The 24,225-nt window shown below is 43.8% G+C and overlaps 1 protein-coding gene across 1 annotated transcript in view; it reads left to right on the top strand.

Annotated features, from left to right (window-relative positions):
- The window catches only part of Aqp9 (aquaporin 9), a 48,937-nt gene extending 44,901 nt beyond the window's left edge, over window positions 1-4,036 (top strand). Inside the window, exon 6 of the mRNA XM_042281222.2 lies at window positions 1,055-4,036. Within this exon, the coding sequence (XP_042137156.1) occupies window positions 1,055-1,229 (175 nt within the window). The 3' untranslated portion in view covers window positions 1,230-4,036. The remainder of the gene's footprint in view (window positions 1-1,054) is intronic.
- Window positions 4,037-24,225: the final 20,189 nt, after the last annotated feature.

Genomic DNA, 24,225 nt, shown 5'->3' with positions numbered 1-24,225 from the left:
CTCGCAGGCACCTGCTGTCTCTTCCTCCTGTTCGCCTGCTTTCCCTGTATTATTCTGAATGTTTGTCGTTCTCCCGGTTTTTAGGAATAGTTTTCCTCAACTGTCTACATCCCTACACAATATATTTTCTGCCTCATTTTGCCTAAGCAACCATAGAAGTTATTCCTATGGAGCCACTTCATAAATAAACAAACAACCTCACGAAGTGACCTGCTGCCTCCCAGACTGCATCTTTACTAGAGTGTACAGACCCTGGCGGTTTCTGCAGAGAAAGGGGGATGGTAGTACGAAAGCCTTACAGAGTGAGGACTTGCAGAGTGCCCTGTGGGCTGTGTCTCCAAGGAGAAGCACTGGCTCTAATGCTATTTGGTAGATGATTTAGCAGATAATTCACATACTGCTTTAGATTTTCTTCAGTCACTCTCTGGCTGTCAGCATCAACTGTGAGTCCCTGGAATCTGCTCCTGTTCTGAATCCCCTCTTCTGTTTGTTTCTCTCACAACCCCCAAGCTCCATCGTTTCCCAATCTAAGAAAGACAGCTACTGAACAGCCTCTCTAAAGGTCCTCAAATTTGGCCATGGATTCATGGAACCATATATTTTTTTAATATATTACATTTTATTGGAGGGGTGGATAGGATGGGTGGTATACATACATTACCATGCACATGTGGAGGCCATAAGACAGCTTGTAATAATTAGTTCTCTCCTTCCAACGTGTGAGTCCTGGGGATGAAACCCAGGGTATCAGGCTGGCAGCAAGCACCTTTACCCACGGAACCATCTCACTTGCCCAAGTACCACGTTTTCTAAAAGGAAAATAAACAGGGTGCAATCATTCGCTGGTGTCATTAGGGTACTGGAATGGGTTCCTGATATCAGGTACACAGGAAAGTTCAGGGTGGGGATGGCCATGCTGTGGTGAATGTGCTTATACTTCATACTCTCCAAGTTCAAGAGAGGGATGGACACAAGAAAGCTTCACTAGTGAATAACAAGGTAGAGATAGCGGGGTGGCCGAGACATGTCTCACTGATTTCCTGTTTGCTTTCAGAGTTGGAAATAACTTCTGGTGGATTCCTGTTGTGGGTCCTATGGTTGGTGCCGTCCTTGGAGGCCTCTTCTACATTCTTTTAATCCAAATGCATCACTCAGACCCCAGCTCAGAAGCGAAGGCAGAGCCATATGAGAACAAGCTAGAGAAACATGAACTCAGCGTCATCATGTAGTGGTGTGACCAGGTCTAGATTTACTATTCATTTGGTTCTCTCTTCAGAAAAGATGGCATCTGTGTGGTATACTTTGGTGAGAACTGGGGACGGGGTAGGGGGAGATCTACCCAGTTTTCTCTAGCTATTGGGGACAAACCATCGCAAAGGCAGTCATGAAAAGCCCCACCCTCCCAAGAATAGCACTGTCTCCTACTTTATTGCATCTTTGATGGAAGTCCTTCCTCCCAGGTGATTGCTAAAAATTTGGAAACTTGACCATGGACTTGGCTGGACGGCCTCAGAGTTCTTTATTACCCTGTATGAAACAGTGTCACCGAAGGCTCTGTCCTCACAATCTACAAATGCAATGTTCTGAAACGCAAAGGCCTAACAGTGGCTGTGCTTAACACCTACAGAAATGGGGAGCAAAGAGTTAACACTCCACCAAGCTGAGCGCAGTCTCTGCATAGGAGCTGGTATCCTCCCAACCTAGGGCTATAGAAAACACCAGAAAGCAGCTGGAAAGAGTGCTGTGGCATTTAGAAACCTCAAGACACATGATAAATTTGGGAAACTGAATGATTTTTTTTTAAATGGAAACCATTTGTCAGATTAATCTCTTGCTCTTCTGCATCTTAGATGGTCTCAATTAATTTCCAAGTCTTTAAGTATGTAATAACCTAAAATATGATTGTAACCTTGGTGGTGAAAAATCCGTCACTCGATCTTTTTGGCACAAATGTGTTTTCCTAATGGCTCAGTCGAGGACAGACCTCTGGAGTAGGCCGTGGCTGCAGTCATCTGTGTCCCCAGAAGCCCAAACTAAAAGCTAGTGGGAGCTGGCCAAGCAGACTGAAGTTGAAGGTAGAAAAAGTCCCTGGGATACAAGCATGAACGACAAGCCTTATCGATCACAAGACACTCATAGGTGTCATCACAGTTGATCCCAACGTCGATCGCCTGAGGTAAATAACCACAGCAGCCATTTTCCAAATGAAATTCTCATGTGAACTCAGCAAGTTGCCCTCTGTTTTGCAGGGTGCCTTATGCCTCCCAGAAGCTCGCTAGCTGACTGAGGGTGTTAGACATCCCAGTCAGGCTTATGTGAAAGGGGGCATCAGTGGCTTCCATCTGATCATTTTCATTTCATTTCTCTGAGAGAAACACTCTCAGAGGTCTTTCTTCCTCAGCCACTCTTGATTTCCTCCCCAGCCAGTCCTCCCCAGCCTCCTGGAGACAGTTTTCTAACTAATGCTGCTTTCAACTGGAATGAGAAATGCTCCACATCGGGGGACACACCTTCATCACAACTGGTAAAAGACCAGCATTCCTAGAGACAACAGCTTCCCCAGGCATTTTGCAAGGACAACAGAACAGGACATGAATAAGAAATGTCTCCAACGCTCTGTGCTGTGCAGCCTGTGGACATATGGACTCACTTTCTAACTCTGAAATTACCTACATATTTTTTTAGTTTAAATGCATTTGGGGGGATATTATTGTGTTTAGGGTTTTTTTCCCCCATTTGATGGCTACCAAACATCCTTCATTCAGAGTTTGTTGATACTGTCTAGGAATTTGATTTCTTGTGAGGATTTTAGAAAATATTAATGCCCAGTTAGTCCTCTACAGATAGCTCAGGTGGTTCAGGCATGCATCAAGGACGGGAAACATGGACCGGATTGAATCCTATGGGTCTAAGTTTTCCTTGAAAGCCATGTACAGTTGTCAGAATGGACTTGCTGGTAGTGCCTTTGGTTCCTGGTGGATTACAGCATGGTACTGGCAATCTTGCTCTCTCTTCCCCCTGCTCAGAACATCTGGAAACATCTGGAGACACTGATGGCTGTCACAACTAGGAATAGGGGAAAGAGTTAATGGATAGAGATGCTGCCACAACAAGGCAATATCAAACGCATGTCAATCATTGCCAGACTGAGAGACCCTGGAGTTTTGGAAGGTGAGGAGATAATCGAGAGACTGAGGCCCTGTACCCTGGATTCAAGTTCTGTAGTGAGCAGAGATGTTGAACAAGCCAGAACAGAGCCTTATGGTAGATTCTAATTCTTAGAGCAGGAGGCAATCCAAACTTTGAGGTTTTTTTTTTTTTGGGGGGGGGTAGATTGTGCAATAGATGATCCATGCAGTTGCTCATTAAATACCACCAGATGAGCAATGATCAAGAAAATGAAGAGAAAGTGTGCGGTGCTGGAAGTCCACCCTGGGAAGGACATCTTAACAGGAAAAAAGCTCCCTTGTTCTATGCTCAGATCCACTCCTGTCCCAGATCTACAGTGAACATATTTGCCTCTGTTGGATTCTTCACCAAGAGAATGTCTGTGAAGTTACTTGGTCCTGCACCAGCATCACCAGCAGAGCCAAGACTCTCCTTTGAAAAGAACTCCTTTAGGAATTATAGTTACAACATTCCTCCCCCTGCCCCCCATCAGTTGCAAAGTTCCTAGGAGCATTTATCTTAATGTCAAAAACCAGAATTTTCTGTGATTTCCCTGACCAGTTGAGGTCTCAAAGCATGGTTCTACCCAGCAAATACCTCAGCAATTATTTAGTTGTTAGATAGGATTACTGAAGCTAAAAATATTTTTTAATTTAATCCTTAAGACATAATTATAATTTAAGTTGCGTGCACGTACACACACACACACACACACACACACACACACATCTTGTTATATAAGTTATTTCAGCATTCAGCAATATCATGGGAAAAGAATTGGAATTTCTGATTACAGAGAATGGTTTCTAAGCTTTGTTTAGCCATAAAAAATGATTGTTCAAATAAAATTTTGTGTGGTATCCACAAACGAAGTGGGGCTGTTATAAATACAAAGGGGAGAGAGGGTTAAGGAAAGTTGACCCAAGAATAGCTGTACTGGGGATTTGGGGGCATCTTCAGAACACCACATCATGGTTTAAAAACCACTGACAGAACATCTCAATGAAAGTTTCAAGGACAGAAACTGGCTGCATTTCATTCAACCTCAGGCCATCTTCCATGGCCACCTTAAGAAGTGAATTTGGGTAAATAGAATTCTCCACCACCCCCGCCCCAAAAACACCACAATGAGATGTTGTATGTCAGTTCTCAAACTGAGAATCTAAATTCTCTGAGGAAAGGAGTTTACTAATTACAGCCCATGGGCATAAATTATGATAGCCCTGGTCAGGGTTACTGTGTGGACCCTCTAGGTCTCCATGAAAACAAAAAGATAGCTGATGAAAGATTACTGCAGATAGACAGACAACTAAGCAACTGAGGTCTAACCTCGTGTGTCATGAATGGAGTCGCTCTTACGTAAGAGAGGACTCTTTGCTGTGGCAGAGGGCACATAGCAAATGACCATGAATAGGCTGCAGTTGTTGAGAGAATCCACCAAGCTATGAGTAGATGTGCAGTCGGGCCCCCTAGAGGGCTATGTTTTGTTTTGCCTTGATGAGTTTCACCCACAAAAAAAGAAACAAATGTTGAAGACGGCTGGCGACCTGATGGATTGTATTCTTTATCTACATAGGATTTTAGGGAAGATTCAAACATTTGGTTATATCCTAAAAACAAAATAACAACAACAACAAACCATGGGTGAGGTGGGGGAGGAGCTGGAGAGATGGCTCAGTGGTTAGGGGTACCAGCAGTTCTTGTGGAGGCCAGAAGTTCTGTTTCCATCATGTAAAGCAGCTCACAACTGCCTTTAACTCCAGCTTCAGAGGAAACCCATGCCTGCCCTCTGCTTGTCCCCACAGGCATCTGCATGAATGGGCCAAGACACACACACACACACACACACACACACACACACACACACAAATCTCAAAAGGGTCTTGAGCACTCCGCACTGAGCCCGATGAAAACTAAGGTGCTGGTGTGGCCTCTTGCTTCCTCCCTAGGCTAGTCCCTGGTGTCGCTAGCCTGGTCTCACGCAGGCAGTCCCTCTCAGTGCTCAACACTATGCTTGCTGGGGGCATCTTTGGGTTTCTGGAGGTTGAGAACACTTCAAGAGTCCAGGCCCTCAGCCATGGTGATCCTCATGGCATGGCCTCTCATCAGTGTCCCAGCAGGAAATGAGTGTGTAAAGTCCAACCTCACTAGGGAGCCGGTAATGTGTTTGTATTTGTCACTTGGTGTCGTTATGATGCAATGCCCGGCAAAGGCAACTGAAGGGTGTGCTGTGGTTCACTTTAAGGGATGCGGTCCATTGTGGTGAAGAAGGTACAGCTGCAGGACTGTGACGTAGCTGCTCACACTACATCTACAATTAAGAAGCAGAAAGTGGGGGCAGCTACCACCGCCCCCACCACCCATGGGACCCTGTAACCTACAAGACCTATTCTGCCCAACAAACCCACCATGGCCCCCCCTGGCCAACCATCCCCAGCAAAATCAGCAGTCCCCAGAAGCACAAGCACCACCTGTACCATTTGGAGGAGGAAGTGAGTGACTGGTCTCCTAGTTGAACTTTCTCAGTCTCTTAGGTCTTAAAGCCTTAGGTCCTGGAACACATCCTGTGACCTGCCCCTCCCATCTCAGCCCCAGCAACCAGCCAGCAGGTAAGAGTCCTGCAGGCAGGCAGCGCCACCACTGCTGCCACCCATTGGACCCTGTAACCTGCAAGACCCACTTCACTACCCACGCCCACCAAGGCCATCATCCTCCCCCGGCCAACCATCCTCAGCAAAGTCAGCAGCCCCTAGAGGCACAAGCACCACCTACACCCAAGGTGTAGAAGAGCGGCCTCCCTGTGAACAGTCCTCTCCAGCAACATCAGCAAATACTATAGGCACAAACCCCACCCACACCAGCTGGAAGAACAAGCACAGGCACAACCCACACCAGTTGGAAGAACAGAGCTCATAGGCACAAGAAAAGCCCAAACCAGCCAGGAGAATTAGTTGATACACTGGACTTATGCACCCAAACCCCCACAAATCTCAAATGAGACAACTCCACTCGACCCAACAACCAGCCAATCACCAGAACCCTTGGACATTCAGGGCAAAAGACCATAAAGAAAACAGACAATAAAGGAACAAAAGACCCACCCAACAAAGACATCACAAGAGTCAACACCAGTACCTATAGTTATCCCAAACCAGGATGGGTAAACAGCAGTGTAAGAATACATTCAACAATTTAAAGAGCAATAAGGCACCACCAGAACCTAGTGATTCTACAACAGCAAGACTAGACCATCCCAATACAGATGAAAAAGAAAATGACCTTAAAAATAGCTTTATGAAGATTACAGAGGTCCTTAAAAAGGAAATGAAAAATTCCCTTAAAGAAATCAAGGTAGCCGGGCGGTGGTGGCGCATGCCTTTAATCCCAGCACTCGGGAGGCAGAGGCAGGCGGATCTCTGTGAGTTCGAGGCCAGCCTGGACTACCAAGTGAGTCCCAGGAAAGGCGCAAAGCTACACAAAGAAACACTGTCTCGAAAAACCAAAAAAAAAAAAAAAAAAAAAAAAGAAATCAAGGAAAAGACAAACAAAAGTTGGAAGAAATCAGTAAATCCCTTAAAGAAAGCCAAGAAAAAACAATCAAACTGGTGAAGGAAACAGTTCAAAACTTGACAATTGAAATAAAGGCAAAGAAAACACAAACCAAGGGAATGCTGAAAATGGAAAATCTGGGTAAACAAACAGGAAGTACAGGTGTAAGCATAACCAACAGAATACAAGAGATGGAAGAGAGAATTTCAGGCAATGAAGATATGATAGCGAAAATAGATTCATTTGTCAAAGAAAATGTTAACTCCAATAAATTCTTAACACAAAACAACCAGCAAATCTGGGATATCATGAAAAGACCAAACCTAAGAATAATAGGGATAGAAAGAGAAGACTTCCAGCTCAAAGGCACAGAAAATATATTCAACAAAATCATAGAAGAAAACTTTCCCAACTTAAAGAAAGTCATGCCTGTGATGATACATGAAGCTTACAGAACACCAAATAGACTGGACCAAAAAACAAAGTCCCTTTGCCACATAATAATTAAAGACATCAAACATATAGAATAAAGAAAGAATGTTAAGAACTGCAAATGGAAAAAGGCCAAGTAACATATAAAAGCAGACATATCAAAATTACACACAATTCTCAATGGAGACTCTGAAGTCAGAAGGTCCTAGACAGACATTTTGAAGACACTAGGAGACCACGAATGCCAGCACAGACTACTATATGCAGCAAAACTTCAATCACCATAGATGTAGAGAACATATTCCATGACAAAACCAGATTTAAACAATACCTATCCACAAATCCAGCCCTACAGAAAGTACTAGAAAGAAAACTCCAACCCAAAAAGTTAGTTGCATCCACAAAAACACAGGCATAATCTCACACCAGCAAATCCCAAATAAGGATTTGCAACACACACACACACACACACACACACACACACACACACACACACACTATACCACCACCACCAACAACAAACCCAAAAAATAACAGGAATTAATAATCACTGGTCATTAATATCCCTTCATATCAAGGACCTCAATTCCCCAATAAAAAGGCACAGGCTAAGAGAATGGATATGAAATCAGGATCCATCTTTCTGCTGCATACAAGAAACACACCTTCACTTCAAAGATAAGCATTATCTCAGAGTAAAGGATTGAGAAAAGATTTTCCAATCAAATGAAGCTATGAAACAAGCTGGTGTAGCTATCCTAATTTCTAACAAAAAAGACTTCAAATTAAAATCAATCAAAAGAGATGGAGAAGTCCACTTTACATTTATCACAGGAAAAATCCATCAAGATGAGTCTCAATTCTGAACATTTATGCCCCAAATATAAGGGCGTTCACATTTGTAAAAGAAACATTACTAAAGCTTGAATCACACATCTAAGTCCACACACTAATAGCGGGAGACTTCAACATCCTACTCTCATCAATGGACAGGTCGGCCAGACAGAAACCTAACAGAAATAAGAAACTGGCCAAGGTTATGACTCAAGTGGACTTAACAGATACCTATAGAGCATTTCACCCAACCATAAAAGAATATACCTTCTCAGCACCTCATGGAACCTTTTCTAAAATTGACCACATATCATTCACAAAGCAAATCTGAACAGATTTTTAAAAAATGAAATAACCTCTGAATCTTATTAGATCACCATGGCTTAAAGTTAGAATTCTAAAATTCAACAACCACACAAATTACAAAAAGCCTACAAACTCATGGAAACTGAACAACATTCAAATGAATCACCACTGGGTCAAGAAAGAAAGAAATTAAAGACTTCATAGAATTCAATGAAAATGAATGCAAAACATACCCAAACTTATGGGACACCATGAAAGCAGTGCTAAGAGGAAAGTTCATAGCACCAAGTGCCTACATAAAGAATTTGGAGAAATTTCACACTAGTGATTTAACAGCACACCTGAAAGCTCTAGAACAAAAAGAAACAAACTCACCCAGGAGGAGTAGACAAGAAAATAATCAAACTGAGGGCTGAAATCAATAAAATAGAGACAAAGAGAACAATACAAAAAAAAAAAAAAACCAATGAAACAAAGAGTTGGTTCTTTGAGAAAATCAACAAGATAGACAAACTCTTATCCAAACTAACCAAAAGGTAGAGAGAAAGCATCCAAATTAACAAAATCAGAAAGGAAAAGGGAGACATAACAACTGACACTGAGGGAATCCAGATAATCATCAGGTCATACTTCAAAATCCTGTGCTCCACAAAATTTGAAAATCTAAAAGAAAGGGACAATTTTCTGGATAGGTACCACATACTAAAATTAAATCAAGACCAGAAAAACAATTTAAATAGACCTATAAACCCTAAGGAAATAGAAGCAGTTATTAAAAGTCTCCCAACCAAAAAAAGGCCAGGGCTAGATGGTTTCAGCACAGAATTTCACTAGAATTTAAAGAAGAGCTAATATCAATCTCCTCAAATTGTTCCACATAATAGAAACAGAAGGAACATTGCCAAACTCTCTTTATGAGGCTATAGTTACCCTGATACCCAAACCACAAAGATGCAACAAAGAGAATTACAGACCAATCTCCCTCATGAACATTGATACAAAAATACTCAATAAAATACTGGCAAACCGCCGGGCGGTGGTGGCGCACGCCTTTAATCCCAGCACTGGGGAGGCAGAGCCAGGCGGATCTCTGTGAGTTCGAGGCCAGCCTGGGCTACCAAGTGAGCTCCAGGAAAGGCACAAAGCTACGCAGAGAAACCCTGTCTCGAAAAACAAAAAAAACAAAAAAAACAACAACAAAAAAAAAATACTGGCAAACCGAATCCAAGAACACATCAAAAAAAAAAAAAAATCATCCACATGGTAGCTCACAATCATCTGTAACCCCAGTTCCTGGGGATCCAACACCTTGCAGCTAAGACAAACTGATTTTCCTTATTTGTGTTTATTTGTTTTACATCCCAACCAAAGTATCTCCTCCTGCCTCTCTTCCCAGTTCCTCCTCCACTCCTCTTCCTTTGTTTCTCTTCAGATACCATGGTATATCAAGTTGCAGTGAAACTAGGCACCTCCTCTTCCATTAAGGCTGGATGAGGCACTCCAGTAGGAGGAACAAGTCCCCAAAGCAGGCATCAGAGTCAGAGATAACCCCTACTCCCACTGCCAGGAGTCTCACAAGATGGCCAAACTACACAATGGTAATATATATGCAGAGGGCCTAGGTCAGTCTCATGCAGGCTCCCTGGTAATCGGTTCAGTCTCTGTGAGCCTCTATGAACCCAGGTTACTTGGTTCTGTAGGTGCTTTGTGGTGTCCTTGACCCTTCTGGCTCCTACAAGCCTTCCTCCCCATCTTCCACAGAATTCCTCCAGGTCCATTTAATGTTTGGCTGTGAGTCTGCATCTGTTTCCATCAGTTGCTAGATAAAGCCTCTCAGATGACAGTTGGGCTAGGCACCAATCTACTACAGCAGAGTATCATTAGGAATCATTTCATTGACTTTTTGTTGCCATTCATGTTTGATTCTGCCCTAGGTCTCTGGGATGTCCTGCCTCCGGTTCCTGGCCCTAAGGCGTGAGCTCCCTTTCAGGGTATAGTTCTCCAGCTGGGCCAGTCATTAGTTGACCACTCATACAATTTCTGTGCCATCTTTACCCAGGCACATCTTACAGACAGGACAAATTGTAGGTCAAAGGGTTTGTGTCTCAGTCCCTTCATTGGAAGTCTGGCTAGTTATAGGAGATGGCCAGTCCAGGCTCCATATCCATCATTCCTAGGAGTCTTAGCTTGGGTCACCCCCATAGATTCCTGGGAGTTTTCATTGCTCAAGGTTTCTGGCTTATCCCAGAGATACCCCTGATTCCAGTTGTCTCTCCTAGTACTCTCTCTCTCCATCCTCCCTCCACCTGATCCCTCCTGTTCCCATCCCACCCCTCTCCCAGCCCCCCCCCCTTATCCACTGGCAGTGTCCACTCTATTTCCCCCTCACAGTGAGATGCATGCACCACCACTACCCCTTGAACCCTCCTTGTGACTTAGCTTCTCTAGGTCTGTGGGTTGTAGCATGGTTATCCTTTACTCTATGGCTAATTTCTACTTATGAATGAGCACATACCATGTTTGACACATCAATTTTTTAAAATTAATTTTTAGTGATTTATTTATTTTATTTTATGTGTACTGGTGTTTTGCCTACATGTATATCTGTGTGAGGATGTCAGGTCCCTTGGAACTGGAGTTACAGACAGTTGTGAGCTGCCATTTGGGTACTGGGAACTGAACTCAGGACCTCTGGAAGAGCAGCCAGTGCTCTTAACTGTGGAGCCATCTCTTCAGCCCCAGACAAACCGATTTTTAAAATGGACCATAGAGTTGATGCCTCATTAAAGTATGTATGTGAATATTCAATATACATATCAAAGAAGTTCACATTAAACTTAGCACTGTAGCTTGTTATTTTAGCTTAAAAATCTGTGTCAAGAACCAAAACACATCAACAACTCCAAACTGCAAGATCCAGAGCAACTGTAGCTGGTGATGCAAGGCTAGCAAACATGTCCAATGGTATAAGTGGGTTTTTAAAATGTCATAAAGTTAAACACAGGCTCGCTCTGTCATCTCTGAATTCTACTCCCAGGTATTTATCCAAGAGAGTGTATATGATCTACACACAAGCGTTATTGTACAAAAATGTTCATGGCATCTTTATTCAGTAATGCTCCAACCAGGACAGAGTCTAAATGTCCATGAACAGGGAAAAAGACACACAATTTTTGATATACCATGGCAAGAGAAGACTCAACAACAGAAAATAACATGCTGTTCATATCACAGTGTGAAAAATATTAAAAGATGCTGGGCAAAATGAGTCAAATATGGGAAGTGCACCATGATTCAACTTTTACAGAATTCAAGAAAAATAAAGTACCCCATGGTGACGGAAACTGTAGCAATCAGTCATGTCAGAGATGGGAGGGTGCAATGTTTGTAATGGAGCTTGGGAAAATGGAAATGTTATATATTTTGATTGGGTGTGAGGATTATATAGATACACACACATGTCAAAATTCAGCAAACCTTATACTTGAAATAGACTGTATAAAATATCTTCAAAATGATTACGGCTGATTTCTCATCCAAGACTGTAGGACTTGCTGGATGTGGTGTCTCACACCTATAATCTCAGCTGCTGGGAGGCAGAAGCAAGAAGATCCAAAGTTCAAGATAATCTTTTTTTTTTTTTTTTTTTTTTTTTTTTTTTTTTTTTTTTTGAGACAGGGTTTCTCTGTGTAGCTTTGCGCCTTTCCTGGAACTCACTTGGTAGCCCAGGCTGACCTCGAACTCACAGAGATCCGCCTGGCACTGACTCCCGAGTGCTGGGATTAAAGGCATGCGCCACTACCTCCCAGGCCCTCAAGATAATCTTAGACTCCCCAGCAAGACCCTGTCTCAAAAAAATAGATCAATCTATAGAATGATGGATAGATAAGTAGAGCTAACACCGTGTTTTCTGTAGGTTGGATGCTGTCGATTGGAAGCCACAGACAGACTGAGTGTAGGACAGATGGCAGGCAAACAGTGTCCAAGAAACTGCTGTGTTCATGTCTGCGTCAGATAAAATAGGCCTTAAAAAACAACTATGAGACAAAGAACATATATGTACATAAGAACAGAGCCTCAAAATACATGAAGAAAACCATGAAAGAATTGAAGGACAGATTAAAAATATTCAGATACAGTAGTTGGAAGACTTAACTATTTCATTTATAATATGTTTTTTCTTTGAGAATTCCACACATGCACACAATGTACTTTGACCACAGTCACCCTCCATTTCTCCCCATTACCAACTTCACACCACACTTTTTGTTCTTTATAACCTATTGAGTTCAACTTGTTCTACCTATACATGCATGGACGTGGGACCACACCCAGGGGCAAGGCTGACCTACCAGGGACCACACCTCTGAAGAATAAATATTTCATTTGTGGTAAAGGTAGAACAGTTGCACAGAACATCAACATGGAGAAGAAGACTTGGAGAACTTGGTGAGCAGACAACGATAAGAAACTTTCAGGGGACGCCAGAGCCAGTGATAACAGGATACACATTCTCTTCAAAAGAACACAGAACTCTAGGAGAGACCACATACCAGGCACAGTTGATCTGAAATGGTGAGACTCCAACCACAGTTCAACAATTAAAAAAATATATATAGTACCTAGCAATTCTATTCCTATGTTTACATTAAAAGAACCCCAAACACATGTTGTATACAAATGCTTGGCATTGTAGCATGATAGTTGAGAAATAACATCATTCATAGTCCTCAAAAACCTGAAAGCAGTCCAAACATCCATCAACTGATAGGTTCATATAATTTAATATCTCCCCACAATGGAATACTACTCAACTCTAAAATGATGGAAGCACAGGTATACATACAACGTGGATAACTTTGGGGAACATGGTTGTATTTAAAATTCTTATGACATTTATCTGTTGTTTGTATGAGTGTGTACCTGTGTGCCATAGCACATATAGAAATCCTTTTTCTCCTTCCACCACGTGAGTTCTGGGGATTGAACTCAGGTCCTCAGGTTTGGCAGCAAGCACCTTTACCCACTGGGCCTTCTTGCTGGCCCCAACACTGTTAAGTGAGAAAACAAGGCAGATACCCAAGATTGTGTCTAGTATGACCATGCTTACACGAAATGTCCATAACAGGCAAGTGGCAGAGACAGAAGGGAGATGAATGGTTTCCAGAGTCCAGGGGAAGCGGAAAATGGGAAGCCACACTGATAGAACCCGAGGTGACAGAATGCTGTGGAGTTAGGAGTTAAATAGTCTAAAAGACACGAACTGTACTCTATAAGGGGGAACGTTTATATTTTGAGAATCTTTTCGTAATTATAAAGAAAATAATTATGTCCATCTGAAGAACAATCTGGAAGCACTTAGTGATATAAAGATGTATTCCCCTGTGAGTCAGAAATCTCATCCTTCTCCGTATACTTCTGAAAATCAGGTCCATATGGGTGTATCCGTGGGGATATATATAGTGTTGTTCTTGGCAGTGGGGAGTAAGAAGCCACTTAGTCTAGATAAATACAATGTGGGGAATGAACATTCTCCATGAGCGTGCAGCAACTAGCCACACTCAGTCAGATGAACTAACTATAATATAAATGGGTGTGTGTACATTTTCCTGGATATTTATTCATATATAGGCATACACATACATATTAGTATATATTCATATATATGTATATATGAATGTATACATCCTAGATTAACTTTCTTTGCAGTAATAAAATACTCTGATAAAAATTAACAAGGGGGAATGAGTTTATTTTGACTCAAAATTTCAGATTATAGTTTATCTCAAGAAAGTTAACAGTGGCTTGAGCTTGAAGCAGCTGGTCATATCATAACATCATACCCACAGTCAAGAGCAGATAAAAAAAATAAACGCATGTGTTCCTTGTGCTCACCTAGCTTCCTCTACTTTTATATAGTCCAGGACTCAAACTCAGAGAATAGTGTCACCTGACTTCAGGATGGTTCTTCTCATATAAATTAAGGCAATCAAGATAATCCCCCACAAACATAAGCCAACCTGCTTTAGACCATCCCTCATTGAAACTCTCCAGGTGATTGTGTGTGTGTGTGTGTGTGTGTGTGTGTGTGTGTGAGAGAGAGAGAGAGAGAGAGAGAGAGAGAGAGAGAGAGAGAGAGAATGAAGTGTATAGCAAGTATTGTTTATGTAAGTTAAAAATATGTAAGTACAGCAGATTCTACAGTGATGAGTATAAATTCAGCATCTGAGGGCGGCTGCCCGCGGTGGGGGAGGAGATGGGAGGGAAAAGCTCAGCGTGAAGGGGGACAACATAATGGAAGCAAACTAAGCATGAACACTTGCTGATACCATGCCAGGAGTGAGAACTGGAAATGACCCTCTGCCCTGGAATCTGCAGTGGGAGTGAGTAGGAAGAGAAGAGTGAAGGAAGGAAGGACAGACGGAAGAGTGACTCTAGCTCAGATATCCTCTGAAATGTACACAGAGATAATCTCCAGGAAGTGAGATGGAGTTGGGTTTATTCACATGTAACTTTAGTTTAATGGGGCTTAGAAATGGCAAAGTCTTACATATGCTTTTAAGGTTTATTGATTTTTAGTTTATATGAGTGAGTATTCGTGTATGTCTGTGTATCACGTGTGCAGTGCCCATGGAGGCCAGAGAGGGCATCTGGTTGCCTGGAATTGAAGTTACAGATGATTATGAGCCTCTATGTGGGTGCTGGGAACTGAACCCACACCTTCTGTAAGAGCAGCAAGTGCTCTTAACCATTGAGCCATCTCTCCAGCCCTCTTAGGTGGTTTTGATTGATACTTAAGGATACCTTGGTGCTATGGATGGCCAAATCTATAACCAGCCTTAGGCCATTAAAGTTGTTGGAAAATGGTTGATTTGTAGCATGTGACCCATCCCTCTAGTCTCATGAGATTTGCTCTCCTCTTAGCTGACATTTTGGATACGCAGGGTCACTGATGACCCATACCCTACTCAGGATAGTCAAATAATGCCATCTGGATCAAAGGCATATTCAATAGGTTGCTGACCAGCCTTAAAATAAGGTTGTATCTCAACAGGCTCAGAACCAACAAGAGAATGTGTGTCCAGGACTGAACTTAGGACCAGTGGAAGAATGGGGGGACAGCAGCATGCTCTGGGGATCTTGGAGAACGTCTTAGCACCCCACCTAGTTCTCTCTGTGACAACACAGTGACATCAGTGGTTGGGGCCACGTGTGATTACTTAGAGATCCACTGAGCCACTGAGACTGGCGCCACATGTTTTAGAAGGGAAACATAAGGAACCTTGGGTTTCTTTTCAAAAAAGATTTTTCTAAAAGTATGTGTTTCTCTCCCCCACAGTGTGTGTGTGTGTGTGTGTGTGTGTGTGTGTGTGTGTGTGTGTGTGTGTGTGTGTGTGCAGTGCCCACAGAGTCCAGAAAAGGACATTGGGTTCCCTGGAGCTGAAGTTACAAGTAGTCATGAGCTGCCTGCCATGGGTACTAGGAACGGAACTCAGTCCTTCTGCAAGAGCAGTACATGCTCTTAACCCCCGAGTTTCTTAGATGTGGAGCTCACACATGAGTTTCCCAGTCTGGATTTGCCAGGTTCTATTCAACTACATATCCGGTGTTTTGAATAAAAATGTGTGTGGCCTGTTTATAAAATTACAGGGGATAAAAGGATAATTACCATGTGGGTAGGACTTGCACGGTTTATTTTTAGCCGAAATGACCATTTTCCTCCAAGTTACTTGGTTTCTCTTGTTTCTAGGATTTATTTCCCTTCATTAACTCCTGTTCCCTGTTTCCTTTTCTTTCATCACTCATGTTCCTAGGTACTTCCCACACATCACATCACATCAAACCCAGACAGGAAGTGTGATCATTCTTGTTGTGTAAACGAGGAAACCGAGTCTCAGAGAAGCTGAATACCCGGCCTTAGTTCAGTGAAGAGCCAGGATTTCACCCCAGGTGTGTCGGATTACCAAATCTGAGCTCTCCAGATCCTAAGATGAATTATTCATGCTCATGTAGGGAACAAATTAGTGTTCATTAGGAAACTACACAAGTTGATAACACAACAGCCGGCCACATCAGACTAAATTTAAATCATTTCATCAGAGAGTTCTTTCCCAAAAAGACAAGGAAAGGACAAATATATCTCAACTCCAAATTCCCTGCAATGTCATCATGAACCAAAGGAAAAATAAAAGCAGTGTGGGGAGCAACTGATTATCCAGGTTTGTAGCTAGAATAATTCTCTTATATTTTTGGTTGTGAGCCTAGCCTTTAACGGCTGAGCCATCTCTCCCGCCCTAGAATAATTCTCAAGTGTCTCTCAGAGGATGGAAGAGAACCTACTCCATTGGCTTGAGTGTCCTCCCAGAGGACTCTGAGCTGGCCAGGTCCATTCAAACATCTAAGCAATGTTTCGAATAAAACATGCATGGCATGTTTGTAAAATTGCAGAGGACAAAAGAGTAATTATTTTATGGATGGCCGACTTGGATGGATTTTCTTTTTTAGCTGGAACGACCATTCACTAAATGTCGTTCCATTAATGTATCAAAGCCTACTCAGAAGGATATTGAAAGCACCCTGCTGGAAGATGAACTGTGAGGGGCTGGAGAGACGGCTCAGCAGTTAAGAGCATGCACTGCTCTTGCAGAGGACCAGCCTTTGGGCCCAACACCTATGTGAGATGGATGACAGCTGCCTGTAACACCAGTTCCAGGAGACTGGATGCCCTCTTCTGACATTTTCTGGCACCTGCACAAGTGTACAACCCCACCCCGTCCCCAGAAAAACACCTGCAAACACATATTTAAAAATAAAATAAATCTTAAAAAAAAAAAGACTAAATGTGCCAGGTCCTACTCATCAATTTTTATCAAAGACTTTGATAAAATATGCATGACATAAAATATGTACATCAAATTGCAGGTGATACAAAGGATGATTATTAAATGATAAATTATTCTGTTAGATATGAGGTAATATGTCACAAAAGACAATAAGGGAAAATTATAAAATCTTTCCTAAGTCCATGACACCATTCAGGAAGAGACTGGAGCAATAGCCTAACAATAGTCCCATGATAAACACCAGCTGATCTGACCACCAAGTAAAAGTTAAACCCAGGAGCGGGTGACATGCACAGATAAACAGAGGCACCACACTTTCGTCTTCAACATTACACACACCCATTTTGGTTCTAGAGACTTTTGGGGGGGGAGGGTTGTTTTGATTATTTATTACCAGATATTAAATTCCCCAACTAAAACCCCCTATGCGATCCTCACTCATGATTCTGTGAGATGACTTGGTAACTCTCCTGTCTCGCTCTTAGTTCCTCTTGCTGTTGGAGGTAAGGCAGAAGCACTCTGGGGACTGACCACTGGACCTGAGCATCCAAGATGGCTTCCTCACTCACATACCCAATGCCTCTACACTTCCCTGTGTGAATCTATTATCTATCCCGGGGCCTTTTCTTCCCAGTATGGCCAGGCTTCTTACAAGGGGGTTAGCTTTTATCAGCACAAAGATACACAGTGTAAGACCTTCTCAAGACTTAAGATAGGAGCTGACAGACCCCAGACACATCAGTACTAGAAGACATCTTATCATTTATTAGAAGCTATCTTTGGAATTTATGGGCAAGGATAGCCAGGACCTTAAAGAGTTTTTTCGAAACCACATACAACATGAAAGATTTAAAAAAAAAATCTTTTGTATTTTAGCCCAAGCACTATATTTATTTTCAAATTCTTGAAAGGAGGACTGTACACAAAAGAAGGCACACTGCTCTCTGCCTCCAACCAGTGGATCAGATGTAAGCTCTCAGCTGCTGCTCCAGTGCCATGGCTGCCTGCCTGCCACCCTGCTTCCCTCCATGATGCTCTCTGAAACGGTAAAAAGCTACTGTTCAACAGGGCAACCTAAACAAGACCAAAACAATAGTGGTACCAATAGACATGCTAACATGGAAGCGGGGAACTCATGATGCCCCAACCCTAGACGAAGAACTACAGGAAACTAAGGAATTCTGAAAGTGGGGGGAAGGGTCTTCCCCAGGGCAGAGCCCCCCAGTTGGTTATCCAATACCAAATGGTAAGCCCTGAGATCATACACATACAAATAACACACAGACTGAGCAGGTTGGCAGCAAAGGTGTTATCTCCTCCATGGCCAGCAGAGGGAGCAAAAGGAAAGGAAGATGCCTTTCTTCAGATTGGACACCAAATAGAAAAGCAAGGGAGGCCTTCCAGGCGTCCTTACTCACAGACCCCTCTTGCTTCGCTTATGGATAGCGAAACTGAGGCTAAGTGGGGAAGTGGGTTCCCCGAGGTTCCCCACAAATATATAGTAAGCTCTCAGAATTCCTAGTCCCGGGGTCTTTGACCCTTGGTCCTTCTAACACTCCTGTGGTACTGGGCTGCTCTTCAAGAAAATGAGCAGCCGATGGCTGTCTCAGTGGCATCCAACTCCTTTGTTTAGCTATTATGAAGTGTGGATCTATTGAATCCTAGCTCTATTGTTTGCTAATTGTGTAAACTTGGACAAGTCCACGAGTCAAGACTGAGAAATGGACCTCAAAATCTTAGAACGGTCACATTTCTTTCAAAGAGTTAGTTGTCTGAGGAGTAAACAAAATCACGTAAAGTAGGAATGTCATGTGCGGCCTCGGATGCTGGAGGTGTCATCCTTAACATGAAGAGAAAACATTTTATATAAGTGAACTGAAGCTGGAAAGCAGTCCTCAAACTCAGATGTGTCCAGCGTCAGCCCTTTCAATAAACTGGACATAGCCCGTCAGGGACGGTGGGGAAAATCAGAGTCCGCAGCCACCGGAGAGCATCAGTCTGTGCCAGGGAGGAACTCAAGCCCACGCTCTCAAGTCTTCCAAGGTTTTCATGTGTAAATTCTTACTTGAAAAAAAAGTACTATACAGAGCAAATAATGCCTCAGCTCCCAGCTCGTGAGTCTGGCTTTGAAAGCTGGTGTTAGAGCTTCCTGTGCAGATGCACAGACTGAGAATAAGGGACTCAGTTCTGGACTGGGGAGTTGGCTCAGTCTGTATAAAGCGCTTGTCTTCTAAGCATGAGGACCTGAGTTCAATCCCTAAGGCACACCCCACCCCTGCCCCACCCCACCCATGGTATTGTGCACTTTTAACCTCAGTGTTGGGAAGACAGAGACTGGAAGATCCCTAGGCCAGCCAGCCTGGCCTACTGAGGGAATTCCAAGCCAATGAAAGACCCTGTTTCCATGAGCAAAACAAATAGTTCCTGAGGAATGACTCTCAGAGTTGACCTCTGGCCTCCACACTCTTAAGCACACAAAGATTCGTTCATGTGCACACGCGCGCGCACACACACACACACACACACACACACACACACACCCCACATGCCAAAACAAACAAACAAATAAATAAATGAAATCCAATCTAATAAATGTAAGAGCAGAAATTATAGCTCTCATTTGGAGGGATTGTGCCAATAATATACAACCCCCCAGCCGGTCTTCTGACTGGAGACACACAGTGAGCCTCTGGAGTTATTTTCGATCTGTAGAAAGCCTTCCAGCTTTCCTTCATGACTTTAGACTTTCTGCCCACTCCATGCCCCATGTCATTTGAGTTACTGTGATCTTCTGGCTGGACTATGAATTATACATTCCACTGACATATTTTTTTCTTTGCAGAGGAGAAAAATAAGATTTCACAAATTTATGTCTAGCACTCATTTTTATTTAATGGCTGTGCTCATAAAATATCCATCGAGAAGCGGCTCTTTGTAACCAAGAATGAGGTAGGGGAACAGAGCCAGGGTCTAGAACTTTTTACACCAAACACCCCAATACATATGATGAATAAAAACCATTTCATTCCAGTCAATGGGGGAAAAAGAAACTATCGCCATGTTAGAATAAAAGAGAAAAGATGGAACATAAAATTAAAATGAAAAGAAAGGGGTGAATAGAGAGAGATGGGGAGACAACAGAAAGTTCTACTTTTGTGGGAGGTATGGTTAAGTGTGCGTTGTGCATATGTGTGTGTGTGCAAATATGTATGTGCATGTGCAAGAGCACATATGAGTACTACTGAGGCCAGAGAACAGCCTTGGGTATCATTCCTCAAGTGCCTCCCACTGTCTTGCCAAACAGGCTAGGCTGGCTGGCCAGTGAGCCCAGGGATCCGGATGTCTCTGCCTGCCCAGCACTGGGATTACAAGCATGTGCCACCATGCCCAGGCTTTTTAAAAATGTAGGTTCTGGGGTATCCAACTCAGGTCCTCGTGTTTGCATGGTAAGTACCTTACTAAGGGAGCCATCTCCCTGGCCGCACTCCAGACTCCTTACAAGGCCTTGAGAGTCTCCATTTCTCCAGCCAGGGAGGCAAAAGCCTAGGCTCTTGCTTGTCTTCCTTTGGGCATCTCCTCCTCCCGGAGAAGAAACGCGGGTTAGGAAACACCCATTTTGTACTGTTTACCCACTTCGTAAAAACTTCTTATGCAAGCTCAGCATGGTGATTAATTTATAGGTTCGTGTTTTTCAGGCATCTGCAGGAGAGGCTGTCCCTCTGGAGACCGGAGCTGTCCCTGCCTTAAGGATAGCAGTTGGCTTAAAACTAATGACCTTAATTAAGATAGCCAGCATACTGTCATAGTGACTTATCTGGTTACGTTTTATCTCAGCAATGCCAAGGACCTTTGCAAAAGCAGCCCGTGAGTAGAAGGGCCTTGAGGGACACTGTTACCCAAGCAGGGACGGAGTAAAAGGCCTGGAGTCAGGGCACACAGAAGCCCCCCGAAGTCCAGGCACAGCGGTCTAATGAGCAGCCAAGGGAGTCGGCGATCCTGAGGGGAGAGAGATGCACCGTCCAGGAAAAGTCAGTGCAGTGCTAGGAAACATTAAAAATAATTTTACATGTCAAAAAGAGAGTTTGGGCTTTGATGAGAGCAGCTAGGCAGAGAAGCAGTGAAGGCCAGACCTGCAGCTTGTTTGGGGCGGCAGCCTCAGCAAGCACCTCAAGCTCTGGGTTTTAGCTCTTTGGGTTTGCTCTCTTCCAATTTACAGAGTGGAAACTCCAAAGATAAAAATTTGAAGTCTTCCATATCTTATGTTATGCAGCTGGGTGTCTATTCCCCTGAACTTTTATTTGGAAAAAGAAAATGTTGTCTGTAGAAAAGATAGATCCACCATGCTAACAATAACCCCTCACCCGGACTCACCAGGGTCTAACATTTTATCCCTTCCGCTTCCTCTTCCTCACTCTTTCAGCTATCAATTGATGAAATGCAGGAGGAAACACATGCACATATAATTTTACTTCATTAAATCACAGACATTCATGGCATTTCATCACTAAATATCACGCCGCACACCTCCTCAGACGAACATTCTTCTACGTCCACCACAGCACAGCAACCACGCCCAACCAGTCACAGCAACTTAGGATGGAACTCTACTCACAGCCAGACCTCCACAACTCTGCCATAGCTTTGGCAATAGCTTAAAACTTTAGCCTTTGAGCCCACGAGGCCTCAACCCTACACAAAGACTAGAGGCCCGCGAGGAAAGCTGGGAAAGGGAGAAGGGGCCCCTCCCCAGGGACGAACACACCAAGCGGTTGTGCTTTGCCAAGTGGCCAGTCCTGAAAACCTACATCCGGGTAACATGCAGAAGCACACATGCACACATGCATGCATGCAATAACCCTTAGTTGAAAAAGAAAAAGCAAAGAACTGGGAACAAAAGGAGAGTGAAGAAGGGTGTATGGGAGGCTTGAGAGGAAGGAAACGGAAGGGAGAAATGATGTAATTAAACCATAATCTCAAAACAACATTTAAAAAGTGCCGTCTTTGACATTCATTTGGCCTTTACTATTTAAAAACATTAACCGGGGCTGGACCGATGGCTCAGCAGTTAAGAGGACTTTCTTCTCTTGCAGAGAGGACCCAGGTTCAGTTCCCAGCACCCACACGCTGGTGCGCAGCCATCTAGAACTCCAGGTCCAGGGGATCCAGCGCTCTATTCTGGCTTCCACGGACACCAGGCACGAATGTGGTACCCAGACGTACATGCAAGCAAAACACCCATATACATAAAAATAAATAAACCCTTAAAAGGCAGCTCCCTTGCACCTGGGCTCCAGACATCCCTGTTATTGAAGGTCTTTGGGAATCTCATCCGGGTTGTGTCAGAACAAGAGTACAGCTTCCAGTTGGGGAATTGACAACCGAGACGTGAACATGGATGTCTGCCCAGCGACCAAATCCCAAAATCCTTTAGAATTTGAGATGAATCCTTGACCCTGCTGCCTGTACCAGGCTCCCAGAGAAGCAGAGAATGCCGTCTGAAATACCAGATGCTAGATTCTAATGTTTACTTTCCTAACTTATGTTCCCCAAGCTTCCATTTCTGCATCCATAAAATAAAGACAAATAACGCCTACCTCACAGGGTGTTTTGCTCAGGAAATGGTAGTTGAGTGAGTGAATCACTGAGCTAATTAATTTGCTGGGTAGATGAGTCAGAGTTCTTGGTTGCTAGTACTAGAAACTTGAGATAATGAGCTGGGGTGGGAAGAGAATGTATGGGCCAAGCAGCCGTGAACTCACAGCACGGATCAGGAGGCCTGAGAGCAGGTCCAGGCCTGTGGCTGCAGCCTGGGCTCACACCAAGGTCTGACTGCAGGAAGAGAGAGTTAGAACACAGTGGCTCTGTACTGCCAGACACATCTGACCCCAGGGCTCTGAATGTCCCTGCATTCCCCTGCTAAAGAGAGGAGAAACTGGGCCTGATCTGCAGGGTGGGTCTCCTGGTTGGAACAATTTGTGCAGGCACCGATGTGAAGAAACTGCTGTGGCTTTGAACCGACTGTGTCTTCCACAACCCAAGGAATCAGTTCTAAGCTTTTAAGCTTAGTAACGGTTTCTACCAAGAACTTGAGCCCTAACATACACCAGAACTCAGTGCATCCCCCAAAGATGAATAAATGGGTGGGTGGGTGGATGGATGGACAGATGGACAAATAGCCCAACAGAAAAAGGAGGATGGGGAGAAGTGAGAGGTGAGTGGAGGAATGGAAGAGAGAGAGGAGAAAAAGGAGGAAGAAGGGAGGTAGAGAAAGGTAGGGGGAAAGGAAAGAGAGAGCGGAAGAGGAGAAGGTGGAGAAGACTATAACTCAGGCGACGGACTTGGGATGAGTGTATTTGAACAAAGAATTCAACCTCAAGCTGTCTAGCACCCGAATCTGGCAGAAAGTGAGATAGATGAGGTAATTTCAATTTTCCTCTTTGTGCCAGAATCTTATCTACAGAGACAACATGTTTCTTGGCAATGATCTCATAGGGGGAGCTTCAGCTAGGTTTGTAGGGAAGGTGCTGCATGAGGCTTCGATAGCAGCGTAGATGATTTCTTAGCCCTGGAAAAGAAAATCCTTGCCTGAAACACTTGTGTAGACAGCATTTTGCTATACTTCAGGGCAAGATTCCTATGGAGTTGTGGGAGCTGGAGACAGGTACTTCAAAGCCTCCCCTGTTGTTTGGCACACTATGCCAGGAGAACGTGGGCATGCTCTGGAAGATACCTGCAGCTGGCCACTCTCCAAAGCCAGCCGTGTGGTTAGGTTAGGCCTTCGAGGATGGAGGACGAGGGCTTCTGCTACTTTCCCGCAGCACCACACGTTCTGAAGGCAGGTGTACTGAGGGGTTGCACTCCAGGCGGGAGGGTGAGCTGGCATTTTGTTCTGGAAGGTGCAAACCCAGCGTGGGCTTTTGGCAGATAGCAGCCTGGAAGCCTCAGCAGCAGGAGTATGGGCAGAGGAAAGCGACTTCTCTTTTTTCTGGAAAAACAACTGAAAAGCCAGTCCAGCTCCAGCACAGTGATGGAGCCTCCGTTCTCTGGTAGGTTGCCCCCCAGCCGCCTAGGGCCTCCTGAAAAGCAGCTTCAC

The sequence above is a fragment of the Peromyscus maniculatus genome, chromosome 7 (genome assembly GCF_049852395.1).
Source record: "Peromyscus maniculatus bairdii isolate BWxNUB_F1_BW_parent chromosome 7, HU_Pman_BW_mat_3.1, whole genome shotgun sequence".
In the NCBI taxonomy this organism is placed as follows: Eukaryota; Metazoa; Chordata; class Mammalia; order Rodentia; family Cricetidae; genus Peromyscus; species Peromyscus maniculatus.
This window is presented reverse-complemented; position numbering and strand designations above follow the sequence as displayed.